At 46.4% G+C, this 12020-nt stretch overlaps 1 protein-coding gene across 4 annotated transcripts in view; it reads right to left on the bottom strand.

Annotated features, from left to right (window-relative positions):
- Positions 1-12020, bottom strand: part of GRAP2 (GRB2 related adaptor protein 2) — a 504271-nt gene that overhangs the window by 21051 nt on the left and 471200 nt on the right. For all 4 annotated transcript variants that reach the window (XM_068252025.1, XM_068252023.1, XM_068252024.1 and 1 more), the window contains one exon: positions 8852-8971. In XM_068252025.1, coding sequence (XP_068108126.1) covers positions 8852-8971 — 120 coding nt within the window. The remainder of the gene's footprint in view (positions 1-8851; positions 8972-12020) is intronic.

Genomic DNA, 12020 nt, shown 5'->3' with positions numbered 1-12020 from the left:
CCGCCCATCCCCGGCATATTCCCCGCCCATCACTGGCATATTCCCCGCCCAGCACTGGCATATTACCCGCCCGGCACTGGCATATTCCCCGCCCATCACTGGCATATTACCCGCCCGGCACTGGCATATTCCCCGCCCGGCACTGGCATATTCCCCGCCCAGCACTGGCATATTCCCCGCCCATCCCCGGCATATTCCCCACCCGTCACTGGCATATTCCCCGCCCATCACTGGCATATTACCCGCCCGGCACTGGCATATTCCCCGCCCATCACTGGCACATTCACCGCCTGGCACTGGCACATTCCCCGCCTGGCACTGGCACATTCCCCGCCCGCCACTGGCATATTCCCCACCCAGCACTGACATATTCCCCGCCCAGCACTGGCATATTACCCGCTTGGCACTGGCACATTCCCCGCCTGGCACTGGCATATTTCCCGCCCGCCACTGGCATATTCCCCACCCAGCACTGGCATATTCCCCGCCCACCACTGGCATATTCCCCGCCCAGCACTGACATATTCCCCGCCCAGCACTGACATATTCCCCGCCCAGCACTGGCATATTCCCCACCCAGCACTGACATATTCCCCGCCCGCCACTGGCATATTCCCCGCCCATTACTGGCATATTCCCGCCCAGCACTGGCATATTCCCCACCCAGCACTGACATATTCCCCGCCCACCACTGGCATATTCCCCGCCCAGCACTGACATATTCCCCGCCCAGCACTGGCATATTCCCCACCCAGCACTGACATATTCCCCGCCCGCCACTGGCATATTCCCCACCCAGCACTGACATATTCCCCGCCTGGCACTGGCATATTCCCCGCCCGCCACTGGCATATTCCCCACCCAGCACTGACATATTCCCCTCCCAGCACTGGCATATTCCCCACCCAGCACTGACATATTCCCCGCCCAGCACTGGCATATTCCCCACCCAGCACTGACATATTCCCCGCCCAGCACTGGCATATTCCCCGCCCATCACTGGCATATTCCCCACCCAGCACTGACATATTCCCCGCCCAGCACTGGCATATTCCCCACCCAGCACTGACATATTCCCCGCCCAGCACTGGCATATTCCCCACCCAGCACTGACATATTCCCCGCCCAGCACTGGCATATTACCCGCCTGGCACTGGCATATTCCCCACCCAGCACTGGCATATTCCCCACCCAGCACTGGCATATTCCCCACCCAGCACTGACATATTCCCCGCCCAGCACTGGCATATTCCCCACCCAGCACTGGCATATTCCCCACCCAGCACTGACATATTCCCCGCCCAGCACTGGCATATTACCCGCCTGGCACTGACATATTCCCCGCCCAGCACTGGCATATTCCCCACCCAGCACTGGCATATTCCTCACCCAGCACTGACATATTCCCCGCCCAGCACTGGCATATTCCCCACCCAGCACTGACATATTCCCCGCCCAGCACTGGCATATTCCCCGCCCATCACTGGCATATTACCCGCCTGGCACTGGCATATTCCCGCCTGGCACTGGCATAGTCCCCGCCTGGCACTGGCATTGGCAATAAAATATGGCAACAAAACATGTAAACTGGCAATAAAACATATAAATAAATCAATTGCCACTAAAGTTAATGACTGGATCCTTAAATTTATGACTGAATCTTAAACTTAAAGACAGGATGTTAATTCACATTAAGGAATTCTCTAACATCAGCGTTGCACTGTTCTGCAATGCTATGGGCCTCCGATCTGCTCCCAAACCCATTCCTGATGAATCAAAATCTTCCATCCGGCTCAATTGACTGATTCTAACAATTTCGGCCAAAATTTGATCGGTCGGTTTGTCAATTGGGCAGCATGTTGGGCCACCAATTTCTAGCTTTGAATTGACTTGGTACCAGTGGTAAAAATAGCTAAACATATGGCCACGTTTAGGAGTGGTGTTCACCAGTGCAGTGTTTTTGACGTCTGCTTTTATCACAAAGCCTTTTTCCAATTGTAAGATCTGTCCTAGATCTCAGTGGAGCCAGCCGTGACGAGGCAAAGAGTGGAAATTGTTTTATTGCCACCAATCTGACTTGTATCAAACTCTGTTCTGAGCGGTTTTATGGTCTCCTTATGCACGACACAAGACACAGATGCTATTTAACGTGGGACGTTTATTATACGCTGTCCTGGGGGAAGACGGAATAGCCTCTTAGAGGTATCAAAAAATGAACAATGAGAATACCAACTGTTTCATTTACAGAGATATATCATTACAGGAAGAGAGAGAGACGAGTACAAGTTTGAGTTTGCCCAGGGCATGCAGAGAGCATCTGAAATGAAAATACAGGACATTTTTTATTTTACATTGAATCTATTTTGTCACGGCTCCACCGTAACTGATCATTTAACACTTGGAGATGCAGGACCAATTAAAAACCCTAAAACAGACCTTGTGCTATTCCTTGGAATGACGTATTCCGTCCCCTCCATTGATTATATACTGTCTTTTAACCCTTTAGCAGCAATTTATTTAAAGAGAATCTGTATTGTTAAAATCGCACAAAAGTAAACATACCAGTGCGTTAGGGGACATCTCCTATTACTCTCTGTCACAATTTCGCCGCTCCTCGCCGCATTAAAAGTAGTCAAAAACAGTTTTAAAAAGTTTGTTTGTAAACAAACAAAATGGCCACCAAAACAGGAAGTAGGTTGATGTACAGTATGTCCACACATAGAAAATACATCCATACACAAGCAGGCTGTATACAGCCTTCCTTTTAAATCTCAAGAGATCATTTGTGTGTTTCTTTCCCCCTGCAGCTCACTCAAGAGTTACAAGCTGATTGTTTCTTCTTGCAGACAGCTCTGCCTGGTTGTCTGTAATTCTGCAGTATGTGACTCATCAGTATGTGAACAGAGGATTTATCCAGCTTGTAAAAGATAAGAGAGCAGAGAAAAGCTGGCTAATGTAAATAACACACACACACAGGGGAGTGTGCATAGAGGGGGCCTGCAGTGGGGGCATGCATAGCAGATCACACTGAAGTGTTGGCAGCCTTCCAGACACAGGAGGACAAGTCCGACAGGGGAAAGATAAGCTGATTTATTACAGAGATGGTGATCGTAGAAAGTGCTGCAGTAAGCCAGAGCACTTCATAATAGGTTTAGGAACCTGTAGAATGGTAGAAAACACAATGACATTTTGTTACAGAGTCCCTTTAAGAGCTTGCAAGTGCTACAGACCAATTTATTTTAGCACTTTTTAATTTCTTATTTGTTACATTTCCTTGCTTCTAATTAGTACAGCTGTAATGTGTATTCATGGTCACTTGTCACCAGGGGGCAGTGTGAGACAATAATGGAGGACTTCTGCTTTCAGTTTCTATATTTTCTGCTAGTAGAGGGAGATCAATGCATGCCAAGAATTTACAGCACAATGAGTCCTGACGACTGAAGTCAAAAGCAGTGCACTTATATCAAACGAGGTAACTATTGAAGCAGCTAATGGGTTAAATAGAGCAAAGTTAAAGAGGATCTCTAATGCAAAATGTATCCCTTCATTTCCAACTAGACATCTTTACATTCTCGAATAGATCATCAGGGAATAGGATGTCTGTGTGGCTGATACTGAGGTGTAACCCCTCTAACAGTGTGATGTCACTTCCATGGCCATGACAGTTTCCTGTCTGTGCACCTCATTGCATTGTGGGAGATAATGTACTGTTGTCTTCTGTGTATATATATATATATATATATATATATATATATATATATATATATATATATATATATATAAAACAAAAACAACTTTTTAGCCTATATCACATTGTTGTTAGTGGGTGGTCTTATGGATAATGGCAACCCAGCTGGATCGCAGACTTCACAGTTACAGAAAGGAGGAGACCGGATGGACATCAAGGGAGTTGACAGATGGCAGGGGGTGGAGGAAGTCCAAGGTAAGTATAAATGCTTTTGCTAAGTTCGTCACAGGTTTACTTTAAAGGTAGTCATACATCTAGCGATGATGGGCAGATTCAACCAAGAGACAAATCTCTCTCTAATCGAATCTGAAGGGGACATTTTACATTAGGGGACAAGGTTGGGGGTTTTGTCGAGTTCATCGACCATCGCAAAATTACACGCAGTTCCCGCCGCACACCTGATCGAGCAAGTCAGCTGAGCACCTTGCAGCATGCGCAATTGAGAATGCTACCAATTTTCGTCCCAAAATTGGTTGCATTGTCAGTCGGCATGCACTTGAAAATAATGTAATAGAAAAGTGCTTCATTTTTACAATAATTATGTATAAATGATTTAGTCAGTGTTTGCTGATTATAAAATCTTTCCTCTCCCTGATTTATATTCTGACATTTATCACATGGTGACATTTTTACTGCTGACAGGTGATGTCAGTGGCAGGAGATGCTGCTTGCTTTTTGGCAGTTGGACCCAGCTGTAAACAGCTATTTCCCACAATGCAATGAGGTTCACAGACTGAAAACTGTCAGCACCATGGCCCTGACATCACACTGTGGGAGGGGTTACACCACAATATCAGCCTTACAGAGCTCCCTGATGATCCGTTTGAGAAAAGGAATAGATTTCTCATGTAAAAGGGGGTATCAGCTACTGATTGGGATGAAGTTCAATTCTTGGTTATGGTTTCTCTTTAAAATATAATATATAAATATAATAAGGACAACAACTTTCTATATTGGTATGAGATTGATGATATATGAACTGTCTCAGCCACTCTAGCTGAACTTGTGAACTAAGAATTTACGATACCTCTGGGCCAATCCTAATACCAGGTCTGTGAGCAATGGAGTAAACAAGGATCCTTATCTTACCCCATTTAGATGGTCTGTTTGTATTAAGGCATCTTAATGATGTATTTATGCTTGAAAAAAATATCTGTTTTCCCCTTTGATGTTGCATGTATATAAGCTGTCTGTACCACCAGCTTGCAAACTAACAGGATGTAAACCTGACGAAGGCTGCAAGGCCGAAAGCTTGTTTATTCTTATTCATTTGTAGTTAGCCAATAAATGGTATCATCCTGATTTAAAACTTCTTGTCTTTAAAATATGAAACAGTTATAGCGAATGACATGGTGATATCACCTGTCTCTCGCTCCGCCTCATACACATAATATTTTCAGTAAGGCGATCTAGCAGAAGCGATCGGTGACGGTGAGGGCTACCTCTGTTTTTTATTGCCGTATTAAACAGTTATATAACGCTAATAAATCACCTGTAGGAGGAATACAGGGGTGAAGCGTCCGGACGTTCCTCTGGGGTGATATATATCAGGTCTCTACAAAGCGTTCTTAAATACTGCGGCAGATGATAAGGGCAGAAAATGTGTTTGGTGTCTGAGAGACAAGATTGCATTCAGTAGTTTTGTGCTGTAACCGGTTCGGTGACTGTGTGAGAGGAGGCCGCAGTGAGATGTGAGCATGGACTGAATAATCTGCGCTGCAGGTAATTTGCTCATTCCTTTACAATTCCTTCACCGCTGACATGTGCTTAATGCACTTGCTGTGCCCGGCTGACATGCTAGCAAACCAGCCAGCCTTATGAGGTATTTATAACTGCCTGACACAGACCTCACACACACACACAAACGTAAGCTTCTGCGCATCACCTATTCCACTGCGCTGCCAGTGCCTGGGCGCAAATATTGACAAGGGATAAAATAAACAGGAAAGCTCTCCATCTATGGCAAGCAAAAAGTGGTACGCTATATGGGGGAGGTACAGGATGCATGGATTGAGCACCTAATAATATTGTAATCAGGTGTGGGGGCATGCAGGGATGGGGGTAAGGTGGGTGTGTTTTGGGGGAGGGGGGGAGGGGCATGGGGTAAGTTGGGAAACTGAAATAAACCATAACAACCAGGGGTGTAGCGAAGCCACTAGAGGGGGCTCTTCTGTATACCACTATATAGCTATGCACATCTAAAGGGATACAGAAAAGCATTTTAAAATGTCTCCATCTCCTGCTCTGCCATTATGAAGTACCGCCCGCCAGAGCATCGGATCAAATGGGGTGAGAAGCAGGACTGTGCGTCTCTCCTATTGGCTGTCTGGCTCTCCCAATGTTTCCGCAGGGAGATTGTAAGTTACCGACTGGTCAGAGATGGAGATAAATACTGAACACTTTTACTTGTTTTATCGAATGCTCTAATCTTTGTGAATTGCAATTTCTTGACATTTCTTGAGGTATTTACCACACAAGTCGGTAATTTACCTCACTAGTCAGTAATTTTACTTTTCAGTGCGGTAATAGGTTTAGTGAATTGGCATTTAACAAGGTGAATGTTAAGGAGACTCTGTAATGAAAAAAAGTTCCCCTGGGGGGTACTCACCTCAGTAGGGGAAGCCTCCCGACCCTATTGAGGCTCCCCACATCCTCCTTTGTCCCCCGGCGGTTTCGCTGCAGCCCAATGAATGCTCAGCCAACAATTTGTCAGGCCGTGCAATATTTACCTTCTCTGTTCCAGCGGGGGGCGCTGTTGCAGCTCTCCACTCGGAAATAGGCGGTCACAGTCAGGTCCGCTCTACTGCGCAGGTTCAGGAAACTTGCGCCTGCGCAGTAGAGCGTATCAACAGCGATTGGCTATTTCCGCCAATTTCTGAGTGGAGAGCCAATACTGCGCTTGCGCTGGAGCTGGGAAGGTAAATATTTACATCCCCGCCTTTCAGGGAGCTTTAATAGGATCCAGAGGCTCCCCCTCCCCCCCAAGCCCCCCCTTCCCCCCGGCATTTTTTTTTATCATTACAGATCCTCTTTAAAATCATCTGTTTTCAGCACTGATTCCTCTAGTATAAGAAGACAGATGACCCCCCCATCTCCCGTCTATATAAATAGCCTGATGACCCCCCTTCCTCCAGTATAAGCACCCAGGTAACCTTTCCCTTCCCCCTAGTATAGCCTGCTGCCCACCCGCCCTTGATCTTGTGGTACCCTAGGCTATGGCCTCTGTAGCCTTGGCTTAAATCCAGCCCTGAGCACTGTGTGCCAAGATTAGCTCTATAGTACCCTATCTTGCAGGTGTTGGCTATGCCTGAAAACAAATACTGTATATATGTATGTGTGTGTGTGTGTGTGTGTGTGTGTGTGTGTGTGTGTGTGTGTGTGTGTGTGTGTGTGTGTGTGTGTGTGTGTACAGTGTGTGTGTACAGTGTGTGTGTACAGTGTGTGTGTGTGTGTGTGTGTGTGTGTGTACAGTGTGTGTGTGTGTGTACAGTGTGTGTGTACAGTGTGTGTGTACAGTGTGTGTGTGTACAGTGTGTGTGTGTGTGTGTGTACAGTGTGTGTGTGTGTGTGTGTGTGTGTGTGTATACAGTGTGTGTGTGTGTACAGTGTGTGTGTGTGTGTGTGTGTGTGTGTGTGTACAGTGTGTGTGTGTGTACAGTGTGTACAGTGCGTGTGTGTATAGTGTGTGTGTGTGTGTGTGTGTATACAGTGTGTGAGTATGTGTGTGTACAGTGTGTGTGTGTGTGTATGTGTGTGTGTATGTGTACAGTGTGTGTGTGTGTGTGTGTGTGTACAGTGTGTGTGTGTGTGTGTGTGTGTGTACAGTGTGTGTGTGTGTGTGTGTGTGTACAGTGTGTGTGTGTGTGTGTGTGTGTGTGTGTACAGTGCGTGTGTGTATAGTGTGTGTGTGTGTACAGTGTGTGTGTGTGTGTGTGTGTGTGTGTGTGTACAGTGTGTACAGTGCGTGTGTGTGTACAGTGTGTATGTGTACAGTGCGTGTGTGTGTGTGTGTGTAGTGTGTGTGTAGTGTGTGTGTGTGTGTGTACAGTGTGTGTGTAGTGTGTGTGTGTGTACAGTGTGTGTGTGTACAGTGCGTGTGTGTATGTGAAGGGTGTGTGTGATTATTTCAGACTGCGAAGCACCACGTATATTATTTTTAACAGAGGTGCTTGGCTGTTACACAGACTCCCTTCGTTTTTCTCCATTATTTGCCTGATGAAGCGGGATTGTGACCTGCGAAACGCGTTGCATTTTGGAGCATCTAATAAATGTTATTTCATTTAAAATAACAGGTTTCAGTCTGTTAATCTGCAAGGGAGGTAAGTCCACCAAAAACTTTTAAACTTTTTTGGGCGTTTTTATTCTTGTTGGCGCCTCTGTTAAAAATGTTGTGCTCAATATTTTGAAGAGTCTGATTCCTTTCCTATACCCTCAGGTATACCCGCAGGAATAGGGCACAGGGGTCTGATTCTGCTGTGACTCCTGACTTGGATGGAGAGAGTATCCTAATGGCTACATACAGCATGATTGCCTCCAGTCTGTCATATCTAAAGCACATACATTTCTTCTTCTCTTCCTTTAAAGGGACACTGTAGGGGGGTCAGGGGAAAATGAGTTGAAGTTACCCGGGGCTTCTAATGGTCCCTCGCAGACGTCCTGTGCCCGCGCAGCCACTCACCGATGCTCCGGCCCCGCCTCTGGTTCACTTCTGGAATTTCAGACTTTAAAGTCTGAAAACCACTGCGCCTGCATTGCCGTGTCCTCGTTCCCGCTGATGTCATCAAGAGCGCACAGCGCAGGCCCAGTATGGTCTGTGCCTGCGCCGTGCGCTCCTGGTGACATCAGGGGAAGCGAGGACACGGCAACGCAGGCGCAGTGGTTTTCAGACTTTAAAGTCTGAAATTCCAGAAGTGAACCGGAGGCGGGGCCGGAGCATCGGGGAGTGGCTGCACGGGCACAGGATGTCTGCGGGGGACCGTTAGAAGCCCCAGGTAAGTTCAACTTATTTTCCCCCGACCCCCCTACAGTATCCCTTTAATTCCCAGAATCTCGACACTCACAGTCTATGCCATGACACGACGCTGTGAAGCGATGACACCTTACCTCACCGACACAGAGAACTCTCCTTTGGAAGCCTGGCTGGGGCGAATGATGAAAGATCCGAGCGGCTTGTTCATGAGCGCGTTCTCAGCTTCCGTACGCGAGAGGTCTTCCACAAACCACCTGTCGCAGCAAATGCAAAGGAGAGGGATTAGATCAGAAATAACGTATTGTAAAACAGCACTGGATAGTCAATTCAGCTTTTGTTTAGATGCGACCACAGGAAATAGAATTTGTCAGTTCCTTTTAATACTTTACACTCCTGTAAACATCTAATTAACCCTTTAGCAGCCAATTTATTTAGAGGCTTGCAAGTGCGGCAGGCCAATTTGTTTTATTACATTTTTTTTAAATTTCTTCTTTGTTGGATTTTCTAGCTTCTAATTCGTACTGCTGTAAGGTGTATTTATGGCCACTTGCCACTAGGGGGCAGTGTGAGACAATAAAAGAGGACTTCTGCTTTCAATTTCTGTATTTTCTGCTTGGAGAGAGAGATCAAAGCAAGGCAACAATTTATAACACAGCACAGAGCACAGCACAGCACAGAGGTGCCAAGCTATTATTGGACGCAGAGCTGGTAAGTGCGACCTCCATTTTCATTCCATGTCTGTTCTGCTCCTTAATCATTGATTGCTAGCACCTTTCAATACCAAGGGTGCTCACTTTTGCTGGCGTTTATTGTGAAATAATTTTCCTGGTTGCCCGCACTCCCCCTAATACTGTTCCTATTACAATCCGCACCTTTCTTTATCCTATTGGCTCACTATTTCACCATACACACATCTCCAGTAGCCTGTCCCTAGTATAGCTACCTTTACCCACCCCTACCTGTACCTTCTCCATCTCCTTATACCTATCCATCACCAGGCCCTGTACCCACACCCCCTCACATTCCCGCCCCCTCCCATACTATTTACCCCATACTAAACACTCCACAAATACCATTTTAGTAGTCCATATTCTATGCACCAGAATAAATAAGTTGTTCTAGCTACCCCCTACATTCATTTACAGCTCCCTGATATGCTTTACATTTCTGTCATTTCTAGTGAGATACTCCGTTTGTTCATTGCCTGATGAAGCGGGATGTTTGCCCGTGAAACGCGTTGCACTTTTATGTAGGAGTATGTGAATAAATCGTGTTTTCTACAATCAACAGCTTTTTTGGTCTGTTTGTGTGTGGACGGTCCACCACCGCCACCGAAACCGTTTTAAACCTTTTATCTAGTTTTATCCTATTGGCGCCTCTGTATCCTTGCACATAAAGTTATCCACCCTTGGTGGAAGGGTGACATACCCTCCTTTCTTCTGTCTACAGAGAGCGACATCTTAGTCCTGAGTGGGGTCAGGCTTAATCTCCCCACCTGCATATACAGTGGTTGCCTTAGAGCAACCCAGGTTTGTAAGTATATTACTTACGTTTTATATTTCTCTAATTTGTACACAATATACTACACTATATTGGGCTCTCGGTCTCCATTCTCTTATCTTTTACAAGCGTGCTTGGCCATCTCGCTCGACGATTCGGCAACCCAGACCTGATTGCAGCCCACCACACCATACACAACATGGATCCATTCGAGGAACACACAGTCCACAGGAAGAACCTCCTGGCACAGTTCAAACGATCCCCACAACCCCCAGTAGATACCACCACCCCATTACCGGCGGCTGCCAGGTCTGACAACGTGGATCTCAAACCCACCTTTCAGAAACTGGAGTCAGCCCTGAAAGACGAATTTTTCAACATAGCTGATATCACCATGCAGGAAACCTATATCAGTGAAAAGATCTCCCCAGATGGGATAAGGATAAAAACTCTCTCTGCCTTTCCTAAAGATGTACCTTTCACAATTGAGTTTTATGAATACTTGGAAATCTGTACACAAGGAATTATGGAAAGAATAATTAAAAAGAGAAAATCCCTGGTGGTTGAACTACAACCCACAATCATAGAATACAAAAATTTCTTAGCCGAACATACCACAAACCCTCAATACCGACCCCTATTGTCTAATCTAACCACCAGAGTCAAAAGATTCGAACAGGATACCACCGAAACCAAAATCCAAAAATTAAACCGTGATAGACTAGCCTATGCCGAGCATAGGGAAAGGGAACGCAAACCACGACCCACACCCATCCTACCCACACCAAGAGCACCTAACCAATATCCACCGTACCCCCCACCTCCACTCATGAGCCTCACCCTTCCAAAACCCACACCACACCAATACCCACCATTTCCACCACCACCCATTAACCTGATCCACCCCCCGATCACCCAGCCACCACCGCCACCACCCGCCCACCTTTCCAAGCCCACACCTATTGTTCATAAGACCATCAATTTTAATCAATTAGCACCACCTCCCAGCAGTTTCAACTACAACAAACCCGACCCCACAAAACACGACCCCAAAGAGCCACGACCACCTCGCACGAAATTATGATCAGTCCGTAACATCCCTTCCCACTTAGCCCAGTCTAGAACAGCGTTCAAAAAAACCCACATACTGCGGCCGACCAGAGCAGAATTTATACTTTTCTCAGCCCATCTTCATTCAACTTCACTAAATCGAATCCTCCTGATACCCTCACAATGCCAAAATTCTCCACAGTCATACCTCCGAATGATGACATCCCCTCCAAAACAACCCCTAACATTACAACGGATACTGACATCAGGATTTCCCAAATCAGTATTTACAACTCAAATCCTAATTCACCTACTGCAACCAATCCACACACATCACCCTCCCCCTCCTCCCCACACTCAGACTCAACACTAATAAACAGCAATGAGGTCCTCAGATCTAGTGGTTCTCAACACAACACCAACACAGAACCACAAGACCAATCCCTATCACCCTCTTTTTTAGATCTACCAGCCTCGTTATCCCAAAACACCCTCTCCAAACAACTACCCAGTCCCATCTCAGCCCAGTCATTCCTGAAACCCATAAACAAAATGAAACGACCGTTACACAGAAAACGAGGGTGTCGAGGCCAAAGAAAAAAGAAACAAAAGATAATACGGCACCTCTCTACTATAACTCCCCCTCCTGCCACAGAACCCAAAAAAAGCATATTCAATTTGTCCCACCATATTCTCACCAAACATGAAACTAGCTTACTGGAAAAAGGCCTCTCGTTTTGCCCCACCAATCAA

This window comes from Hyperolius riggenbachi, chromosome 9 (genome assembly GCF_040937935.1).
Source record: "Hyperolius riggenbachi isolate aHypRig1 chromosome 9, aHypRig1.pri, whole genome shotgun sequence".
NCBI classification, from domain to species: Eukaryota; Metazoa; Chordata; class Amphibia; order Anura; family Hyperoliidae; genus Hyperolius; species Hyperolius riggenbachi.
This window is presented reverse-complemented; position numbering and strand designations above follow the sequence as displayed.